Genomic DNA, 21,976 nt, shown 5'->3' with positions numbered 1-21,976 from the left:
GCTATGCAGCGATGCTCCCCATCCAACCTGACAGAGCTTGAGAGGATCATCAGAGAAGAATGGGAGAAACTCCCCAAATACAGGTGTGCCGTGCTTGTAACGTCATACCCAAGAAGACTCATGGCTGTAATCGCTGCCAAAGATGCTTCAAAAAAGTACTGAGTAAAGGTTCTGAGTACTTATGTAAATGTGATTTTTCAGTTTTTGTAATACATTTACAAAAACTTCTGAACCTGTTTTTGCTTTGTCATTATGGGATATTGTGTGTAGATTGACGCGGGGGAAAAAACAATTGAATCCATGTTAGAATCGGGCTGTAATGTAACAGTGGGAAAAGTCAAGGGGTCTGAATACTTTCCATATGCAGTGTAGAGGGTACATTTTATTTTGCAATGCTCTCGCACGCGGGCGGTGTGGTCAGTATCTTTTTTTGAATCCCTTTACCCCCCCCCTTGCGTCCAACTATTTAAGCCATTTACTCAGCAACAATAACATCAAATGTCAGTGCTCAATGAGGGGATAAAGGGATTTGCTGCCAAAGTGCTCAGCTATGAAGTGTTATTACAGTGTTTAGGCCTGGAGGACTAAGCAGACTGAACTGTGTTTCTTGTCTGAGGTCTCTGATGGGTCTACCTGATGATAAAAAAAAAAAGTGTGTGTGTGTGTAGTTACAGAAACGTAAACTAATCAAGCTTGTTTTAGTTGGAGAGAAGCCAGTAGGGGATCGCTTCCGTGTGGGTTTTGTGGTAGACACATATAGGCTACCGATTCATGCTCTAGGGCATCAAGAAGTAGGGATGCACCAATATTAAATTTTGGGCCAATTCCAATATTTTCCTTGCCAAAAAAAACGATACTAATATTAAAATTGTTTGCGGCCTTTTCAAGCGTTCTAGTACAGTTAAATAGTTGAACCACACATACACACTGACCAAAAAGTTATTTTGTTGGCATTTACGTATGTCCCAATTACCAGTAAAACAAAATCAAAACCGATTTCTTTCACTTATGCTGTTTTGTTGTTCTCAACCAGGATTTCATCATATCAAGCAGTGAAGTTTTCACGTGAACTCTGTTTCTTGTCTGCATCGAAGTAGCGGTCCTTGTACCTAGCATTGAGCATGGTGTGACACAGTAGAGGCTCAGAGAATGCCACCGAATCGCTTGTTCACAGCCTCTAGTAGAGTACTTTTCCAAGTTAACCCGATGGTCTGTGTTGGCATTTTTGTTGAGCAGGCCATGACAGGGTATCAATTCTGCTGCAGACACAGTTGAGCTTATTTCTCGAGTCAGTTGTTCGAATGTTCTCAAATGCCATTGAAATGGCAGCAGCGGTATGAGAATGAGCACATTCTTGAGCATGCAATACAGCTTTAGTCAGTAGGAAATCCTCGTAGAACAAATGTGCTGTTAGACTCATAATGCTCATGGGGCTGACATCACATGTCCAAATGTCAGTCGTTAAGCTAATAGCAGTGATGCCCATATCAAGTAGCTCATGGATGCTGTGTAACTCCAGTAGGGCAGCATCTGAAAAATAGAGCCTACTTGGTAGTGTGTGCCAGTGCTCGATCCAGTCGGCGAAAGCCAACATCATACACAACGGAGAACGGTTGATTGTCAAGGGCAATGAATTCCATTATCTTGGTGTTAAGGGATTTCCCCTTTGAGTTGTCTCGCTGAAATGTTCTTAGTCTTTCAAATGACTACTTGACTGCTCTATCCACACAGCAGACATTGTGGGCTAGGTTAGGAATGCTGTGTTGCACATGTAGCGCTATATTTTTCATGGCGTCATTACGTCATCTACCTACGATATATAGGTATGCACGTCAGCTTTGACATCGGTTTTCACATTGGCGTAAAACTAGACATCGGGCTGATGTTGGCATTTTTAGCTAATATTGGCCGATTCTGATATGTTTACTGATATCGTGCATCCCTATCAAAAAGGTTTGTACCTTGGGACAGTGAAGGTGTAGACTTAAAGGTCTTACTGAGACCACTCAGGTTGCCCTGGTGGTCTGCAGTGCTGGCCTGGTCTCAACTGTGTCTCTTCTCTTTACTAGGAGACTGAGGGTGACCCCCTCTATGAGATCTCTATGCAGGAGGAGGTGTCGGCTCGCCTTCACTTCATCAAATTTGAAAATGCCTATATCGAAACATGCCTGGACTTTATCAAAGACCACCTGGTCAACACTGACACCAAAGTCATCAAAGCCACCGGTGGAGGGGCTCACAAGTTTAAAGATCTCATAGAGAAGAAACTGAAACTCAGGTGAGTTTTATTTTTAAAGACCCCACGACCAGTAGGTTTTGCTTATTATAATGTAGCTATTCTTTGTTTTGATTAGGGTGGACAAGGAGGATGAAATGACATGCCTGATCAAGGGCTGCAACTTTGTGCTGAGGAATATCACCCATGAGGCCTTTGTCTATGTCAAGCATGCAGACTCTGAGTTCCGCTTCCAGAACACTCACCCTGACATCTTCCCTTACCTGCTCATCAACATCGGCTCAGGGGTGTCCATTTTCAAGGTACCAATGCCTGACACTCCAGATCTGGTGTGACGTGGCCTATGTAGACTTAACCATTAATTCAACAATCTTTCTCCAAACAGGTTGAATCAGAGGATACATTTGAGCGTGTTGGAGGAAGCTCCATAGGTGGGGGGACATTCTGGGGCCTTGGAGCACTGCTCACAAAAACAAAGGTAAAACCCCTCTTCACCCCCATGCTGAGACTTCAAGCCCAGTAACCTTTTTTTAATTGGTCAAGCTATTCAAATTAACTTAAATTTACATTTTTATTTTCTGTTGGTTCTTGCCTATTATCTTGCCAGTTGACCTTACTGCTACTTTTTATTATCTGGAAGACTGCCCTGTGTACTTAAACTCTTGTTCTGAATAGGGTGGTTACAAAATAGCTATCTGGGTGAAAGTCACTTTTTTTAAAACTACTGTACTCCCATGACCTGCTCTCCCCTCCTACAGAGGTTTGATGAACTCCTTCAGTTGGCCTCGAAGGGGCAGCACACAAATGTTGACATGCTGGTCAAAGACATCTACGGGGGATCTTATGGGTCCTTGGGCTTGACTGGGGACCTTATTGCAAGCAGCTTTGGAAAATCTGCTACTCCTGACAAAGGTAAAGAGAATAGAGCATTTGCAGTACTTTTACTCTTTACCCCATGACATGTTTTTCATGGTACTGTCTTCAGGAGCAGACTCCCTGGCATGCTATCTACTGTAATGTAGGCTACATTCCTGTTGAGCACTAACTGATTGATGACCTCTTACCCAGTTACTGTGACCTTGTCCCCTGTAGGCTGGTTGGTTATTGTTACTGTTGAGAAATGTAGACGAGGCAGCCAGCCATGGCAAAAAAAGCAACTAATTCACTCTATTAGATCGTTCATGTGTATCATGTAGTGCCAGTAATACCGGTCACAAACTGCCAATACATAAACCAACACTGTACGTACTTACTTCAATGGGACCTGGGCTTGTTGACGAGTTATGTTTCTGGTGCTTCACTTGGCTGTATGTTGACATACCTTTTGTCTCCTCCTGAATTAGAGTTCTCTAAAGAAGACATGGCTAAGAGCCTGCTCCATATGATCAGCAATGACATTGGGCAGCTGGCCTGCCTCTATGCCCGGCTCCACAACTTGACCAGGGTCTACTTTGGGGGTTTCTTCATCCGAGGACACCCTGTTACTATGCACACCATCACTTACAGCATCAACTTCTTCACCAAGGCAAGCCCCCCACAATGTGCAGTGAGGGGAAAAAGTATTTGATCCCCTGCTGATTTTGTACATTTGCCCACTGACAAAGAAATGATCAGTTTACAATTTTAATGGCAGGTTTATTTGAACAGTGAGAGACAGAATAACAACAAAAAAATCCAGAAAAAGGCATGTCAAAAATGTTATAAGTTGATTTGCATTTTAATGAGGGAAATAAGTATTTGACCCCTCTGCAAAACATGACTTAGTACTTGGTGGCAAAACCCTTGTTGGCAATCACAGAGGTCAGACATTTCTTGTAGTTGGCCACCAGGTTTGCACACATCTCAGGGAGGATTTTGTCCCACTCCTCTTTGCAGATCTTCTCCAAGTCATTAAGGTTTCGAGGCTGACGTTTGGCAACTCGAACCTTCAGCTCCCTCCACAGATTTTCTATGGGATTAAGGTCTGGAGACTGGCTAGGCCACTCCAGGACCTTAATGTGCTTCTTCTTGAGCCCCTCCTTTGTTGCCTTGGCCGTGTGTTTTTGGTCATTGTCATGGTGGAATACCCATCCATGACCTATTTTCAATGCCCTGGCTGAGGGAAGGAGGTTCTCACCCAAGATTTGACAGTACGTGGCCCCGTCCATCGTCCCTTTGATGCGGTGAAATTGTCCTGTCCCCTTAGCATAAAAACACCCCCAAAGCATAATGTTTCCACCTCCATGTTTGACAGTGGGGATGGTGTACTTGGGGTCATAGGCAGCATTCCTCCTCCTACAAACACGTTGAGTTGATGCCAAAGAGCTCAATTTTGGTCTCATCGGACCACAACACTTTCACCCAGTTGTCCTCTGAATCATTGATGTTCATTGGCGAACTTCAGACGGGCATGTATATGTGCTTTCTTGAGCAGGGGGACCTTGCGGGCGATGCAGGATTTCAGTCCTTCACGGCGTAGTGTGTTACCAATTGTTTTCTTGGTGACTATGGTCCCGGCTGCCTTGAGATCATTGACAAGATCCTCCCGTGTAGTTCTGGGCTGATTCCTCACTGTTCTCATGATCATTGCAACTCCACGAGGTGAGATCTTGCATGGAGCCCCAGGCCGAGGGAGATTGACAGTTCTTTTGTGTTTCTTCCATTTGCGAATAATCGCACCAACTGTTGTCACCTTCTCACCAAGCTGCTTGGCGATGGTCTTGTAGCCCATTCAAGCCTTGTGTAGGTCTACAATCTTGTCCCTGACATCCTTGGAGAGCTCTTTGGTCTTTGCCATGGTGGAGAGTTTGGAATCTGATTGATTGCTTCTGTGGACAGGTGTCTTTTATACAGGTAACAAGCTGAGATTAGGAGCACTCCCTTTAAGAGTGTGCTCCTAATCTCAGCTCGTTACCTGTATAAAAGACACCTGGGAGCCAGAAATCTTTCTGATTGAGAGGGGGTCAAATACTTATTTCCCTCATTTTAAAATGCAAATCAATTTAACATTTTTGACAGTTTTTCTGGATTTTTTGTTATTCTGTCTCTCACTGTTCAAATAAACCTACCATTAAAATTATAGACTGATCATTTCTTTGTCAGTGGGCAAATGTACAAAATCAGCAGGGGATGAAATACTTTTTTCCCTCACTGTACCTCATTAACAAGCATGTCTTTCTCAATCCAGGTACATTTTGATTGAGGTCTAGATTTAGCACTGACAGAGCTGGATCTGACAGCAGCTGACTATATTCAGGTATGGGCCTAGTTAAGCGCTTGAAAAGCAGCAATCAAATCTGAACTGCAGTATTCACACGGTAGTATGCAAATATACCCTTTTTCCTGAGATACACATTGCGTCATTCTGATTGGTCAAGAGAGTAAAGCAAAGTGCTACAACAGCAGACAGTGCACATTTGTTTTCAGGGTGCTATTAGTTTTTGGCTAACAGTAGCCTAGGCTAACGGCAACAGTGAAAGAGAAGTCTGTTAGCCATCATAGACAAAGTTTTCTGGTGCGTGTTTTGCATTGATATGTGTCAGGTCTTGTGGACCCTCTGTTGGTGCGCACCTGTAGCCTAGTTGCTGTGGGTAAAATGGCATACCCTTGTCAGGGCTGACTGGATGGCTATGATGGTAAAATGCCTTTTCGTGTAAAACGCAACATATGAGCTTGAAAATAAAACTACAACTTTGGCTGCGTTTACACAGGCAGGCCAATTCTGATATTTTTTCCAATGACATCAGATCTTTTCACATCAGCTCTTTTTCCGAGCTGATCTGATTGTTCAAAATACCAATTAGTGAAAAAAAAAGCTCAATTGGGCTGCCTGTGTAAACGCAGTCAATGTGTGTCCTCAGAACTGTAGGCTACATTTACAGTGTGCAACTGTAAGCAATGTTCTGTCAAAGCCACGTAACTTCTGAAGCAGCAGTAGCTAACGTCGCCATACATAAACACTACATTTTAAGGTTTATTTTATTAAATTAAGCATTTCAAATGTCATGTCCTTGTGTGTAACAATGTAACATGGACAATTTAATTTGGAGCTTTTTCATTGTTAAATGCCCCCGGTCAAAAAAAAAAGAAGATTACTCAAGTTTTCGAATAGTAATGTCCGGTCTGATATCCGGATATTTGATTAACCGTGCCCCTCCCTAGTGGAGATAATAATACATAAACATTGATATGACATGTTTGATTGTATTGGGCTGATGGGCTACTTTTAAATGATACAATCTGTGAGCATAATTAGTTGGAAATGGTTCCATCTGAGTGGAGTTTTCTATTGTGTTTTTGCAGGGTGAAGTCCAGGCACTCTTCCTGAGGCATGAAGGCTATCTGGGGACTATTGGAGCCTTCCTTAAGGGAGCAGAGGAAGACAGTGAGTCAAGATGCTTTCATCTATGGGGTTTCTTCTTGACAGAAAGTGGCACGGGAATCCATACTTTATCACACCCTAGGTTTTGTAAGGATTTTCTTCTTGATGGGAAGTTCTTTCTTTTGTCTAATTCACTTATGTTTTTCACTTGCTCTAGATCCTAACCAGTACAGCTGGGGGGAGAACTATGCTGGGAGCTCTGGCCTTATGAGTACTTCTCCTGACCTGAACCCCATGCAACGTGCACGTAGTGGAACAGTAAGTCTATTGGAAAAGAAAACGTTAAAATACTGAAAGGTCTGCTTAAGACCACCAGGGTGCGCTCATAACCCACGTGTTATTTAATTTTGGTGTCATTTCATTGACCATTATAGAAATTCTCCCACTCTCTTTCTGAGATTGTGGATTTGATATTTTCTATGGAAATGTCACCAACGCTGTCCTTTTAAAATCTACAAGCCTGGTATGAGGCATTGATCTTTTCAGTCTAACATTTGTTTTAATTTCTTCTCTTCATATCCACAATCTCTTACCTCTGTTTACCTACTGTAACCCTTATCTTCAGTTTTCCGTAAGTACTTCTCCATGCTTTGTGTGTAGTGTTTTGATTAGGGCTATATGTTTCCTCATGATTCTGGCTTTGTAGCTACACAGCTTGCCAAGCATTCACATTCACAATGGGTTAAATAAGGTTTCAGGGAGACAGCTGTGGCATTGTAACTGCAATATGCCAGCCTTTTCCTTTCACATATTTATTGCTTAACAGCCTTTGAAGTGTTGCTTTATGTAGTCATGGTTTAAATTCTGCTGTAACATGTTATAACCAACCTTATAGTCAACCAACCTGTGTGACACTGGAGAATAGTAGTCTTGTCTGTTCACCTTATAAATTCTGCATGAAATCATACTCACTGCACGGATGTGACTGGTGTGAGGTGGTATACTATATTTTTTTAATGTTGACACTATAATGTTGACGCGTGTGTCCACTGCACACCAACAGTGTGGAGTTTGACACATAATGCTATTCTCAGCTCAATGACCACTAGGGGGCATAGTGAAAACATATTGGAGTTTAGCTATGTTGGAAGGAGTCGTTGCACTTTTATAGGGTTGTTTAGCACAAAACCGATGCGTGCGCAACTTTGGGGCAAAACAGACTGGGTTGGCTTATGTTCAAAGGATTATTGACAACATGTAAACTCCCTCTTCAAATTAGGGCTAATTTGAAAAGCTGTTCAAATGAGGACATTGTATTATTTCTTTGTACTCCCTGACGAAGGCCATGCAGCCGAAACGTGTCGGAATTTTCAAAATGTTTTCCCATTGAACATGCCATACAAATAAAGGCATTTTAATTATTTAGATGAAGAGCGACTTGGTCCTCCTTTCTTTTTGATATCATGTAAACTATATTTGGCCTCCAAATATTTATTGAAAACATAAATGTGCACAAGAAGCACTTGTTTTCTCTCAAATACATCGTTACAGTTGTTGGTTAGCTAACTAATGAATTTTAGCCATATTAGCATGGATGTGTCATTACTCAAAACACCTCAAAACAAGACCTGGTATCAAGAACAAGATACAACTGGCTGAAACGAGCCGCCTATGAGTCCCCACATCAAATTGTATTGGTCACATACACATGGTTAGCAGATTTTAATGCGAGTGTTGCAAAATGCTTGTGCTTCTAGTTCTGACAGTGCAGTAATATCTAACAAGTAATCTAACAATTCCCCAACAACTACCTAATACACACAAATCTAAAGGGATGGAATAAGAATATGTACGTGGATGAGCGATGGCCGAGCGGCATAGGCAAGATGCAGTATATACATATGCGATGAGTAATGAAAGATATGTAAACATTATTAAAGTGAATAGTGAGTCAATGTAGGCAGCAGCTTCTGAGTTAGTGATTGCTTTTTAGCAGTATGATGGCCTTGAGATAGAAGCTGTTTTCAGTCTCTTGGTCCCAGCTTTGATGCACCTGTACTGACCTTGCCTTCTGGGTGGTAGCGAGGTGAACAGGCAGTGGCTCGGATGGTTGTTGTCGTTGATGATCTATTTGGCCTTCCTGTGACATCGGGTGCTGTAGGTGTCCTGGAGGGCAGGTAGTTTGCTCCCAGTAATGCGTTGTGCAGACCGCACCACCCTCTGGAGAGCCTTGCGGTTGAGGGTGGTGCAGTTGCCGTACCAAGCGGTGATATAGCCTGACAGGATGCTCTCAATTGTGCATCTGTAAAAGTTTGTCAGGGTTTTAGGTGACAAGACTCATTTCTTCAGCCTCCTGAGGTTGAGAGGTGCTGTTGTGCCTTCACCACACTGTCTGTGTGGGTGGACCTTTTCAGTTTGTCTGTGTACGCCGAGGAACTTGAAGCTTTCTACCTTCTCCACTACTGTCCCTTCGATGTGGATAGGGGGGGTGCTCCCTCCTGTTTCCTGAAGTCCACGATCATCTCCTTTGTTTTGTTGACGTTGACTGAGAGGTTGTTTTCCTGACCACACTCCCAGTGCCCTCACCTCCCTGTAGGCTGTCTCGTCGTTGTTGGTAATCAAGCCCACTACTGTTGTGTCGTCTGCAACCTTGATGATTGAGTTGGAGGTGTGCATGACCACGCAGTCATGTGTGAACAGGGAGTACAGGAGGGGGCTGAGCACGCACCCTTGTGGGGCCCCAGTTTTGAAGGTCAGCGACGTGGCGATGTTTCTTACCTTCACCACCTGGGGGCGGCCTCTCAAAGTCCAGGACCCAATTGCACAGGGCAGGGTTGTGACCCAGGGCCTCCAGCTTAATGATGAGCTTGGAGTGTACTATGGTGTTGAATGCTGAGCTGTAGTCAATGAACAGCATTCTTACGTAGGTATTCCTCTTGTCCAGATGGTATAGGGCAGTGTGATGGCGATTGCATCGTCTGGACCTGTTGGGGCGGTATGCAAACTGAAGTGGGTCAAGGGTGGCAGGTAAGTTATAGATGATATGACCCTTGACTAGTCTCTCAAAGCACTTCATGATGCCAGAGGTGAGTGCTACGGGGCTATAGTCATTTAGTTCAGTTATCTTTGCTTTGGTTACAGAAACAATGTTGGCCATCTTGAAGCATGTGGAGACAGCAGACTAGGATAGGGAGTGATTGAATATGTCTGTAAACACACCCGCCAGCTGGTCTGCGCATGCTCTTAGGACGTGGCTAGGGATGTTGTCTGGGTCAGCAGCCTTGCGTTGGTTAAAATGTTTAAATGACTTATCGACCATGGAAAAGAAGAGTCCTTGTTAGAGGGCCGCGTCGGTAGCACTGTATTATCCTCAAAGCGGCAAAGAAGGTGTTTAGTTTGTCTGGAAATAATACGTCGGTGACGTGGCTGGTTTTCTTTTTGTAGTCCGTATTTGCCTGTAGACCCTTCCACATACGTCTCGTGTCTGAGCCGTTGAATTGTGACTCCACTTTGTCCCTATACCGACATTTTGTTTGATTGCCTTGCAGAGGGATTAACTATACTGTTTATATTCGGCCATGTTCCCAGTCCTCTTTCCATGGCTGAATGCGGTGGTTCGCGCTTTCAGTTTTGCGCAAATGCCGCCATCCTTCCATGGATTTTGGTTAGGGTAGGTTTTAATAGTCACAGTGGGATACATTTCCAATGCACCTCCTTATAAATTCTCACAGAGTCAGCGTAAACAGTTGAAGTCAGAAGTTTACATACACTTAGGTTGGAGTCGTTAACTCGTTTTTCAACCACTCCACAAATTTCTTCTTAACCTGTCTGGGAACGTGGGACGCCCACCCTAGTCAACAGCCAGTGGAATCGCGTCGCGTGAAATACAAAACCTCAAATGCTATAACTTCAATTTCTCAAACATATGACTATTTTACACCATTTTATAGATACACCTCTCCTGAATCGAACCACGTTGTCCAATTTCAAAAAGGCTTTACAGCAAAAGCAAAACATTAGATTATGTTAGGAGAGTACCCTGCCAAAAAAAATCACACTGCCATTTTCAAAGCAACTAGCATGCATCACAAATACCCAAGACACAGCTAAATGCAGCACTAACCTTTGACAATCCTCATCAGATGACACTCCTAGGACATCATGTTACACAATACATGCATTTTTTTGTTCGATAAAGTTCATATTTATATATAAAAACAGCATTTTACATCGGCGCGTGACATTCAGAAAATATTTTCCCTCAAATGCTTCCGGTGAATCAGCGCTACAATTTACAAAATTACTATTCGAAAACATTGTTAAAATGTAATATTGTCATTCAAAGAATTATAGATTAACATCTCGTGAATGCAACCGCATTGCCAGATTTTAAAAATAACTTTACTGGGAAGTCACACTTTGCAATAAACGACGTGGTATGCTCAGAAAAATAGGCTAGGCGATACATGTTAGCGCCATCTTGGAACCATCTAAAATGAAATATACTATTCTAAATATTCCCTTACCTTTGATTATCTTCATCAGAAGGCACTTCCAGGAATCCCAGGTCCACAACAAATGTAGTTTTGTTCGAAAAAGTTAATTATTTATGTCCCAATAGTTCCTTCTTGTTAACGCTTTCCGAAGGCTACTCATAATGTACTGAAGCGCGCGGGACTTGTCGTCACGAATGTGCAAAGAAAATATATTTATGTTCGTTCAAACATGTCAAACGTTGTATAACATACATTTTTAGGGCCTTTTTCAACCAGAGCTTCAATAATATTCAAGGCGGACGATTGCATTGTCTTACTAAACGTTTCGGAACAAAAGGGTTCCCATGGGCGCCCGCGTCATAGTAGTAATGGCCCTCCCCCTGTGACCAACTTCCCAAGCCTCTCTTTGGGTCAGTTTCTACCATAGAAGACTCAAACCACTTTGTAAAGACTGTTGACATCTATTGGAAGCCTTAGGAAGTGCTAAATGATTAATAAGTCCCTGTGTGTTTCAATGGCAAAGGTTTGAAGTGATTCCACACATCAGATTTCCATTTCCTGTTAGGATTTGTCTCAGGGTTTTGACTGCCATATGAGTTCTGTTATACTCACAGACACCATTCAAACAGTTTTAGAAACTTTAGAGTTTTCTTTCCAAATCTACTAATTATATGCATATTCTAGTTACTGGGCAGGAGTAGTAACCAGATTAAATCGGGTACGTTTTTTTATCCGGCCGTGCAAATACTGCCCCCTTTCCCCAACAGGTTAACAAACTATATTGTTGGCAAGTCGGTTAGGACATCTACTTTGTGCATGACACAAGTCATTTTTCCAACAATTGTTTACAAACAGATTTTTTTCCCTTATGTTTCACTATCACAATTCCAGTGGGTCAGAAGTTTACATACACTAAGTTGACTGTGCCTTTAAACAGCTTGGAAAATTCATGAAAATGATGTCATGGATTTAGAAGCTTCTGATATGATAATTGACATTATTTGAGTCAATTGGAGGTGCACCTGTGGATGTATTTCAAGGCCTCCCTTCAAACTCAGTGCTTCTTTGCTTGACAATGTGGGAAAATCAAAAGAAATCAGCCAAGACCTCAGAAGAAAAATTGTAGACCTCCACAAGTCTGGTTCATCCTTGGGAGCAATTTCCAAATGCCTGAAGGTACCACGTTCATCTCTACAAACAATAGTACGCAAGTATAAACACCATGGGACCACGCAGCTGTCATACCGCTCAGGAAGGAGACGAGTTCTGTCTCCTAGAGATGAACGTACTTTGGTGCGAAAAGTGAAAATCAATCCCAGAGCAACAGCAAAGAACCCTGTGAAGATGCTGGAGGAAACCGGTACAAAAGTATCTATATCCACAGTAAAACGAGTCCTGTATCGACATAACCTGAAAGGCCGCTCAGCAAGAAAGAAGCCACTGCTCCGAAACCGCCATAACAATGCCAGACTACGGTTTGCAACTGCACATGGGACCAAAGATCGTACTTTTTGGATAGAACTGTTTGGCCATAATGACCATCGTTATGTTTGGAGGAAAAAGGGGGAGGTTTGCAAGCCGAAGAACACCATCCTAAATGTGAAGCACGGGGGTGGCAGCATCATGTTGTGGGGGTGCTTTGCTGCAGGAGGGACTGGTGCGCTTCACAAAATAGATGGCATCATGAGGAAAGGAAAATTATGTGGATATACAGAAGCAACATCTCAAGACAGTTAGTCATGAAGTTAAAGCTTTGCAAATGGGTCTTCCAAATGGACAATAACACCAAGCATACTTCTAAAGTTGTGGCAAAATGGCTTAAGGACAACAAAGTCAATGTATTGGAGTGGCCATCACAAATCCCTGACCTCAATCCGATAGACGATTTGTGGGGAGAACTGAAAGTGTGAGCAATGAGGCCTACAAACCTGACTCGGTTACCCCAGCTCTGTCAGGAGGAATGGGACAAAATTCACCCAACTTATTGTGGGAAGCGTGTGGAAGGCTACCCAAAACGTTTGACCCAAGTTTAACAATTTAAAGGCAATGCTACCAAATACTCATTGAGTGTGTGTAAACTTCTGACTCACTGGGAATGTGATGAAAGAAATAAAAGCTGAAATAAATCATTCTCTCTACTATTATTCTGACATTTCACATTCTTAAAATAACATGGTGATCCTAACTGACCTTAAACAGGGAAATTTTACTAAAATTAAATGTCAGGAGTTGTGAAAAACTGAGTTTAAATGTATTTGGCTAAGGTGTATGTAAACTTCCGACTTCATCTGTAGATCGATGTTATTCTCTGAGGCTGCCCGGAACATTTCCCAGTCCTCGTGATCAAAACAATCTGGAAGCGTGGATTCCGATTGGTCAGAACAGCGTTGAATGTTCTAGTCATGGGTACATCTTGTTTGAGTTTCTGCCTATAGGACTGTAGGAGCAAGATGGAGTCGTGATCGGATTTGCCGACTATGGCAGCTTCTTGTCATTGTTGCTGGCTATCTGACCATTCAGAATCATAACACAGCCTTTTACCCCTGCGATGTGCACGCATCATTTCTATGACGTTGTGAGGCAACCCATCTAAGTGTGCATGAATGCCTTAGCCTTGCATTATGTACAGTGCTCAGTGTGTCTCCTCTCCGGTTTCAGTTTGACATGTTGGAGATGGACCGTCTGGAGAGGCAGCTGGTGAATCTGCCCCTGCTGCAGGACCCGTCCTCCTACATCCCAGACACAGTGGACCTCTCAGAGGACGCCCTTGCACGGGAGTACTGGCTCTACTGCTTCGAGGAGGCCCTGGATGGGGTAAGAGGCAGAGAACCTGCCACTGGTCTATTAATCAATATACACACATTGCATGATGCATTGACAGGGAGTCCTTATCCTGGTCACTTTTGAAACGGCTGATCTGGGCAATGTGCTTTGGATAGGTGGTGAAGAGAGCTGTTGCCAGCCAGCCTGACCTTCCAGAGGCCGCTGAACGAGCAGAGAAGTTCCGTCACAAGTACCAGCACAAGCTTCAGACCCTCCGCCACCAGCCTTTGTAAGGGGAGCCACAGGATCTGAATGCTGCAGATAGATTTCAAAGGCTGTTAAACCAACTAGAGCATAACACGGTTTCTTGATAATTTATAGATGCTTGTCTCCAAAGGCATCTTATTAGTGGATGAGTCACTCTTGAAGATGAAGTCTCACTGTTCCCTCACCAATCTGTATGTGTTTATCTGCTAATGTAGAGTACTTCTCTTCTCACCTCTAGTGCTTATGGATCCCTCACTGTCAGAAGTCTGTTAGACACAAGAGAACACTGTTTAAACGAGTTCAACTTCCCTGACCCATACTCAAAGGTTTGAGTTGATTCTATAGCTCTTTCCTATAAAACTATTTTTCTCTATTGTTGTTCACGGTTCCAATAAATGTTCTAATGCTACACTTTTTCTGGAATTGATTTACCTTGAATGTTGTAGTTCATCTGAAGCTTTCAAGTGTCGTCTTGTGTGCCTTTTAATGTAATTTCATGTCCACTTGCCTTGATTAGCATGAATTGCTAATGTTGTCGCTCATCAGTGAGAAGTGGGAGGAAGCTGTTGTCTCAGTGCTGTGTCTCCATCCCTCCCACAGATCAAACAGGGGGAGAACGACATGGCCCTCAAGTACTTCCAGAAGGCAGTCAAGTCCCTGGAGGAGCTGAGCTGGGAGCAGAGGCAGTTTGCCCTGGTCAGGGGCCTCCTGGCTGGGAACGTCTTCGATTGGGGAGCCAAGGCTGTATCGGAGTGAGTCTTAATGAGGCTGCACTCGGTGCACTCCTAAACTTGGGACTTTGAAGGATATTATTAGGACAAAAATTCTGGTCATATACAGTGCATTCGGGAAGGTTTTCTGACCCCTTGACTTTTTCCACTTTGTTAAATTACAGCCTTATTCTAAAACGAATTACATTTTTTCCCCTCATAAATCTACACAATATCCCATAATGACAAAGCAAAAAGAGGTTTAGAAATGTTTGTAAATGTATTAAAAATAAAAACTGAAATCACATTTACATAAGTATTCAGACCCTTTACTCAGTACTTTGTTAAAGCACCTTTGGCCATGATTACAACATCGAGTATTTTTTAGTATGACGCTACAAGCTTAGCACACCTGTATTTGGGGAGTTTCTTTGGGGAGATCCTCTCAAGCTCTGTCAGGTAGGCTGGGGAGTGTCGCTGCACAGCTTTCTTCAGGTCTCTCCAGAGATGTTCAATCGGGTTGAAGTCCGGGCTCTGGCTGGGCCCCTCAAGGACGTTCAGAGACTTGTCCCGAAGCACAATTGATTGGATTCCACCTGTGGAAAATTGTATTGATTGGACATGATTTGGAAAGGTACACCTGGTTATATAAGGTCCCACAGGTGACAGTGCATGTCAGAGCAAAAACCAAACCATGAGGTTGAAGGAATTGTCCGTAGAGCTCTGAGACAGGATTGTGTCGAGGCACAGATCTGGGGAAGGGTACCAAAACATTTCTGCAGCATTGAAAATCCCCAAGAACACAGTGGCCTCCATCATTCTTAAATGGAAGAAGTTTGGAACCACCAAGACTCTTCGGAGAGCTGGCCGCCTGGCCAAACTGAGCAATCGAGGGAGAAGGGCCTTGATAAGGGAGGTAACCGAGAACCCGATGGTCACTCTGACGAAGCTCCAGAGTTCCTCTGTGGAGATGGGATAACCTTCCAGAAGGACAACCATCTCTGCAGAACTCCACCAATCAGGCCTTTTATGGTAGAGTGGCCAGATGGAAGCCACTCTTCAGTGAAACGCACGTGACAGCCCGCTTGAAATTTGCCAAAAGGCACCTAAAGACTCTCAGACCATGAGAAACAAGATTCTATGGTCTGTTGAAACCAAGATCGAATTATTTGGTCTGAATGCCAATCGCCACATCTGGAGGAAACCTGGCACCATCCCTACGGTGAAGCATGGTGGTGGCAGCATCATGCTGTGGGGATGTTTTTCACTGGCATGGACTGGGAGACTAGTCAGGATTAAGGGATAGATAAATGTAGAAAGTACGGAGATCCTAAATGAAAACCTGCTCCAGAGCACTCAGGATCTTAGACTGGGACGAAGGTACACCTTTTAAACAGGATAATGACCCTAAGCACACAGCCAAGACAACACAGGAGTGGCTTCGGGACAAGTCTCTGAATGTCCTTGAGTGGCCCAGCCAGAGCCCGGACTTGAACCCGATCAAACATCTCTGGAGAGACCTGAAAATAGCAGTGCGGTGACGCTCCTCATCCAACTTGACAGGGCTTGAGAGGATCTGCATAGAAGAATGGGAGAAACTCCCCAAATACAGGTGTGCCAAACTTGTAGCATCATACTCAAGGCTGTAATCACTGCCAAAGGTTCTTCAACAAAGCACTGAGTAAAGGGTCTGAATACTTATTTAAATGTGATATTTCAGGGTTTTATTTTTACTACATTTCTAAAAACCTGTTTTTGCTTTGTAATTATGGGGTATTGTGTGTAGATTGAGGAAAAAACAATTGAATCAATTTTAGAATAAAGCTGTAATGTCCGAATGCTCTGTGTATGTATGTGTGTACATACAGTAGCAGTCAAACGTTTGGACACACCTACTCATTCCAGGGTTTCTTTTATTTTTACTATTTTCTACATTGTAGAATAATTGTGAAGACATTAACACTGAAATAACTCGTATAGAATCATGTAGTAACCGAAAAAGTGTTAAAACAAATCAAAATATAATATATTTGAGATTCTTTTAAGTAGCGACCTTTTGCCTTGATGACAGCTTTGCACACTCTTGGCATTCTATCAAGCAGGAATGCATTTCAATTAACAGGTGTGCCTTAAGTTCATTTGAGGAATTTCTTTCCTTAATGCGTTTGAGACAATCAGTTATGACAAGGTAGGTGTGGTATACAGACGATAGCCCTACTTGGTAGAAGACCAAGTCCATCTTATGACAAGAACGGCTCAAATAAGCAAAAGAAACGACAGTCCATTGTTCAATCCGGAAAATTTCAAGAACTTTTAAAGTTTCTACAAGTGCAGTCACAAAAACAATCAAGCGCTATGATGAAACTGGCTCTCATGAGGACCGCCACAGGAAAATAAGACCCAGAGTTACCTTTTCTGCAGAGGATAAGTTCGTTAGAGTTAGTTGCATCTCAGATTGCAGTCCAAATAAATGCTTCACAAAGTTCAAGTAACAGACATCAATTGTTCAGAGGAGAGTACGTCAATCAGGCCTTCATGGTCGAATTGCTTCAAAGAAACCACTACTAAAAGACACCAGTAAGAAGAAGAGACTTGCTTGGACCAAGAAACACGAGCAATGCACATTAGACCAGTCGAAATCTGTCCTTTGGTCCAAATGTTTTATTTTTGGTTCCAACTGCTGTGTCTTTTGTAAATTGAACGAATTATCTCCGCATGTGTGATTCCCACTGTGAAGCATGGAGGAGGTGGTGTGGGGGTGCTTTGCTGGTGACACTGCCAGTGATTTATTTAGAATTTAAGGCACACTTTACCATCATGGCTACCACAGAATTCTGCAGCGATACACCATCTGGTTTGTGCTTAGTGGGACTATCATTTGTTTTTCAACAGGACAATTACCCAACACACCTCCAAGCTGTGTAAGGGCTATTTGACCAAGAAGGAGAGTAATGGAGTGCTGCATCAGATGACCTGGCATCCACAATCACCTGACCTGAACCCAATTGAGATGGTTTGGGATGTGTTGGACCGCAGAGTGAAGGAAAATCAGCCAACAAGTGCTCAGCATATGTGGGAACTCCTTCAAGACTGTTGAAAAACATTCATGAAGCTGGTTGAATGGCAAGAGTGTGCAAAGCTGTCAAGGCAAAGGGTGGCTACTTTGAAGGATCTCAAATATAAAATATATTTTGATTTGAAACTTTTTTTGGTTACTACATGATTCTATATGTTATTTCATTGTTTTGATGTCTTCACTGTTATTCTACAATGTAGAAATAAAGAAAAACCCTGGAAGGAGTAGATGTCAACTTTCGTCTGGTACTGTATATTTCAATTTTCTTGAGAAAATATTGTGTTTTTAGATGAGCAAAGATTGTCACTCATGCTCACATTTTCACTTGTAATAGTGTTCTGGAGTCTGATCCGGAGTTTGGCTTTGAACATGCAAAACTGCAGTTGGAAGGTATGAAAGCCCCTATTGGGTTAACGTGTTTTATATGGGTCCTGCATTTTATACTGCTGCTGCAACCTATACAGGCTACTTAATTATAGTCCCTTTTTCTCCATAGATCGGCCGTGGCTTGTGGATGCCTATGACCAATGGCTCGAGAGACTGAAGGTAAGAATTTAAACTGTTTCCTGATGTTGAAGTGTTTCAAAGTTGTGATTATATTCGCTGCATTTGGTTTATGGGCCACATCCTAACTTAAGATCCACAGAAGTTGTGTGCCTGGATCTCAAGTTAGGATTTGGCACAAAGATGTATATGACTTGATGCTGTGGAACAGTAATTGAATACCATGCCTACTGGCTTTCTTTTCCAGGGCCCACCTCATAAGTGTGCATTGTTTTTCGTAGATAATAGTGGAATAGATATCATACTTGGAGTGTTCCCATTTGTCAGAGAGCTTCTCTGCAGGGGAACAGAGGTAAGAAGCTACACAGTCCATCCCCTCATATCTGAAAAGCTGTCACTTGTACCACCCCTTCAAATATAAACAGGGTTTAATAAAACAGTATGAATGCAGCAAGATTTCCTTTTTTCTTCCTTTGACCCCCTGCTATGTTGTTTTCCAGGTTGTCCTTGCCAGCAACTCTAGCCCAGCTCTGAATGATGTTACAAACAGTGAGCTGCAGATCTTGACTGAAAGAATAGCTGCAATGGATTTAGTCATACAGTGAGTATTTAAGTCTTTTGTCACTGCATTTATGGATGTAAAATATACGTTTTTTTGGTTTTCCTATACCAGCATGCCAATGTCCATTTAATTTGTTTTGCAGGTCTGCTGTGAAGGAGGACAGGCTGACGCTAGTCCAGAGTGGCTCCAGCTCTCCTTGCTTAGACTTGAGGTCTGTTTTAGTTCTTAAGCGTTCATTATATTTCAACGTAACACACCTTTGTTAATTATGTTTAAAAACATAACCTGAAGAAACATTTTAAGTTTCTTTAGTACCGTAATTTCCGGACTATTAAGCGCACCTGAATATAAGCCGCACCCACTGAATTTAAAAAAAAGTATTATTTTGAACATAAATAAGCTGCACATGTCTATAAGCCGCAGGTGCCTACCGGTACATTGAAACAAATGAACTTTACACAGGCTTTAACGAAACACGGCTTGTAACAAAAATAAATAGGCTTTAACGAAACACGGCTTGTAACAAAAATAAATAGGCTTTAACGAAACACGGCTTGTAACAAAAAATTAGCAGTAAGCTAATAAGTCAATTCCTAACGCTGCTGTTTCCAACGTCTTAACATCGACTCATTAAGACCAAGCTCCCGTGCAGCAGCTCTATTTCCTTTTCCAACAGCCAAATCAATCGCCTTCAACTTGAAAGCTGCATCATATGCATTTCTCCGTGTCTTTGCCATGATGAGGGTGACAAAATGAATACTGTAATCAGAATGATGGGAAGTTTGAGAGCGCTCGATTTAATCTAAACAAAAAAGTTGTTTGACCTTAACCCGTTTGGCAATTTCATTGGTCTAATGAAAGCTTCATGCCGGCAAAAAACTGAGCACGTCACAGAATGTGTTTTTTTTGGAGAGAAAAAAATTGAAAGCGGGAAAAATCCATATATTAGCCGCGTCATTGTTTAAGCCACGAGGTTCAAAGCTGGGAAAAAAGTTGCGGCTTATAGTCCGGAATTTACGGTAATTTCTGTTAACTTACATTTTTAAGGTAAATCCTCCCAAATGTGTGTTTAATTTCTCTCCCCACCACAGCCGTCTTGACAAGGTGTTGGCTGGGGTTGTGCGAGAGCGCCATGTAGACCTGGTGATCATCGAGGGCATGGGCCGGGCCATCCACACCAACTACTACGCCATATTGAGCTGCGAGAGCCTCAAGATGGCTGTCATCAAGAACTCCTGGCTGGCTGACCGGCTGGGGGGCAAGCTCTTCAGTGTGGTCTTCAAGTATGAGGTGCCACCAGGCCACAAAACCACCACCCTGGATCATGTTCCAGTGACGCCTTCATAATCTCTCTTTTGAAGTCTGATCATGGGACAGGCTGAACTGGTTGAGGTACTAGTTGGAGAGGTCCAGTTGGCTGTAATAGGGTTGATTTGACCACCTCCTGATGATTGACATGCTAATTGTACAGGGAGGTGTTAAGATAATCAGTGGACTTAGGTTGATTTGAAAACTTTGTGGGTTATTTTAGCAAGGATGTCAAAGAGTATTACATTGCTTTGTAACACCAGAATGTTTAAATGTCTTTATTTTTTGAATATACAGCCATACTTTGCACCATGTTGTGTGTTCTCGTAGATCACAGGCTAAATTATAGTTAAGGTATCAGAACAGACAACAGTTGTCAGTGGTAGAGGTGTGCGCTCTTTGCAGATTGACTGTCAATGCTGGTGAGATACTCTACTAAGTGCATTTATAGACAGGTTATCATCAGTACCCTGCTGTTTACACACAGCATCCCAATGGTTACCATGACAACGTTTCCCTTTCAGTGGTGATGCTTTGTGTGTGGCTTGCTACCAGGGTAATTACAGCAATCTGTGGTGAAGCAACACAAAAATATGGTAAATGTGCCTTGAGGTTGGAGTGATAAAGCATAACTTGTTCAAAAATACAACCAACATGGTTTAATTTCTCGTGTAGGGAAACATGGACGTTTGTTACCTTGGGCTACATGAGTGTCTTTTCTTTGATTCCAGGATTTGCCTCCTTTCATCACTGCCACTAGGGGAATTGAGATTATTTACTTAATTGTGTGATGATCATTGCCTGAGAAGCTAAAATGTTGCTACTGGGAATTTGTTTGAAAAGAGTGGATAATAGCACTTTATTGATGGGGTTAAAATTATTCTTAATTCCAGAAGGTGGCAGTATTTTACTGTGAAATATGCTCCTAACAACCCAAATTAAATGTGAAGTATATTTTGTTCAATGGATGTTCTGAAAGTGTGTTGTGTCAAACTCAAAACGTGTATTTCAGGTCATTTTATTGCAAATGTTTAAGCCATCTTTGTGTCATTATCATTTTGTTGGTAGCCTTAGTAAATTAGGTCTGCTTCCAAACAACAAACATTGAAGTTGTCAAACAGTAGGCTAACCACTGTCATTAACAAAAATGTTGTGTAAAAGGGATCTACTTTCAATTCTTAAAATAGTTTAAACTAAGGCAATAACAGATCTGCTCTTATTAAAGTAATGCTCTGGGTGATTGGAGGTGACAAAGTATTTTATGGTTCATTTACTTACTGATGATACTCATTCATACTATCTTTATCAAACCAGGTGTCTGAAATGGAGGTTGAGGTCTTGCTGTCCAAATGTTTCCATGGCGTTTTGCTTAACCTGTGAACTCACTTTGCGATATTGTATTATAATTTGTGTATAGACATGTGAATAAGTGTTCATATAATTAATTTGCGTTATGAGTTCATGATGCGCCGAAATTAGGCAAAGTATTTTCTCTTGACAATCACTTTTAATTAAATCTGAATATATTTTAATGCCGTTTGTCATGTTTTCGGGTAGGGGGCGGGGAGTACTTGTGAAATTTTAGTGAGTTCATGGGAGGGGAGTTGATACCAGCTAGAATACCACGCGCTGCTCTTGCCAGGGACACGGAGTAATATGCTGATAATGCATTGGGCCAAGCAGGAAGTCCTACTCCACAACATGCTGTACCTCTGCTGCTTCATTACCCTCTACTGCCACATGCACGGATGCCA

The 21,976-nt window shown here is 42.4% G+C and overlaps 1 protein-coding gene across 1 annotated transcript in view; it reads left to right on the top strand.

Annotated features, from left to right (window-relative positions):
* The window catches only part of LOC106582972 (4'-phosphopantetheine phosphatase), a 28,746-nt gene extending 6,992 nt beyond the window's left edge, over positions 1 to 21,754 (top strand). The window contains exons 3-19 of the mRNA XM_014166617.3: positions 2,070 to 2,278; positions 2,355 to 2,538; positions 2,622 to 2,714; positions 2,995 to 3,148; positions 3,580 to 3,761; positions 6,518 to 6,599; positions 6,754 to 6,854; positions 13,691 to 13,846; positions 13,972 to 14,084; positions 14,301 to 14,388; positions 14,663 to 14,814; positions 18,183 to 18,238; positions 18,345 to 18,394; positions 18,600 to 18,704; positions 18,853 to 18,953; positions 19,057 to 19,125; positions 20,006 to 21,754. Of these exons, the coding sequence (XP_014022092.2) occupies positions 2,070 to 2,278; positions 2,355 to 2,538; positions 2,622 to 2,714; positions 2,995 to 3,148; positions 3,580 to 3,761; positions 6,518 to 6,599; positions 6,754 to 6,854; positions 13,691 to 13,846; positions 13,972 to 14,084; positions 14,301 to 14,388; positions 14,663 to 14,814; positions 18,183 to 18,238; positions 18,345 to 18,394; positions 18,600 to 18,704; positions 18,853 to 18,953; positions 19,057 to 19,125; positions 20,006 to 20,261 (2,151 nt within the window). The 3' untranslated portion in view covers positions 20,262 to 21,754. The remainder of the gene's footprint in view (positions 1 to 2,069; positions 2,279 to 2,354; positions 2,539 to 2,621; positions 2,715 to 2,994; positions 3,149 to 3,579; positions 3,762 to 6,517; positions 6,600 to 6,753; positions 6,855 to 13,690; positions 13,847 to 13,971; positions 14,085 to 14,300; positions 14,389 to 14,662; positions 14,815 to 18,182; positions 18,239 to 18,344; positions 18,395 to 18,599; positions 18,705 to 18,852; positions 18,954 to 19,056; positions 19,126 to 20,005) is intronic.
* Positions 21,755 to 21,976: the final 222 nt, after the last annotated feature.

Source organism: Salmo salar, chromosome 22 (genome assembly GCF_965601325.2).
Source record: "Salmo salar chromosome 22, fSalSal1, whole genome shotgun sequence".
Lineage (NCBI taxonomy): Eukaryota > Metazoa > Chordata > Actinopteri > Salmoniformes > Salmonidae > Salmo > Salmo salar.
The sequence above is the reverse complement of the archived record's forward strand: the minus strand, read 5'-3'. Positions and strand labels throughout refer to the sequence as shown.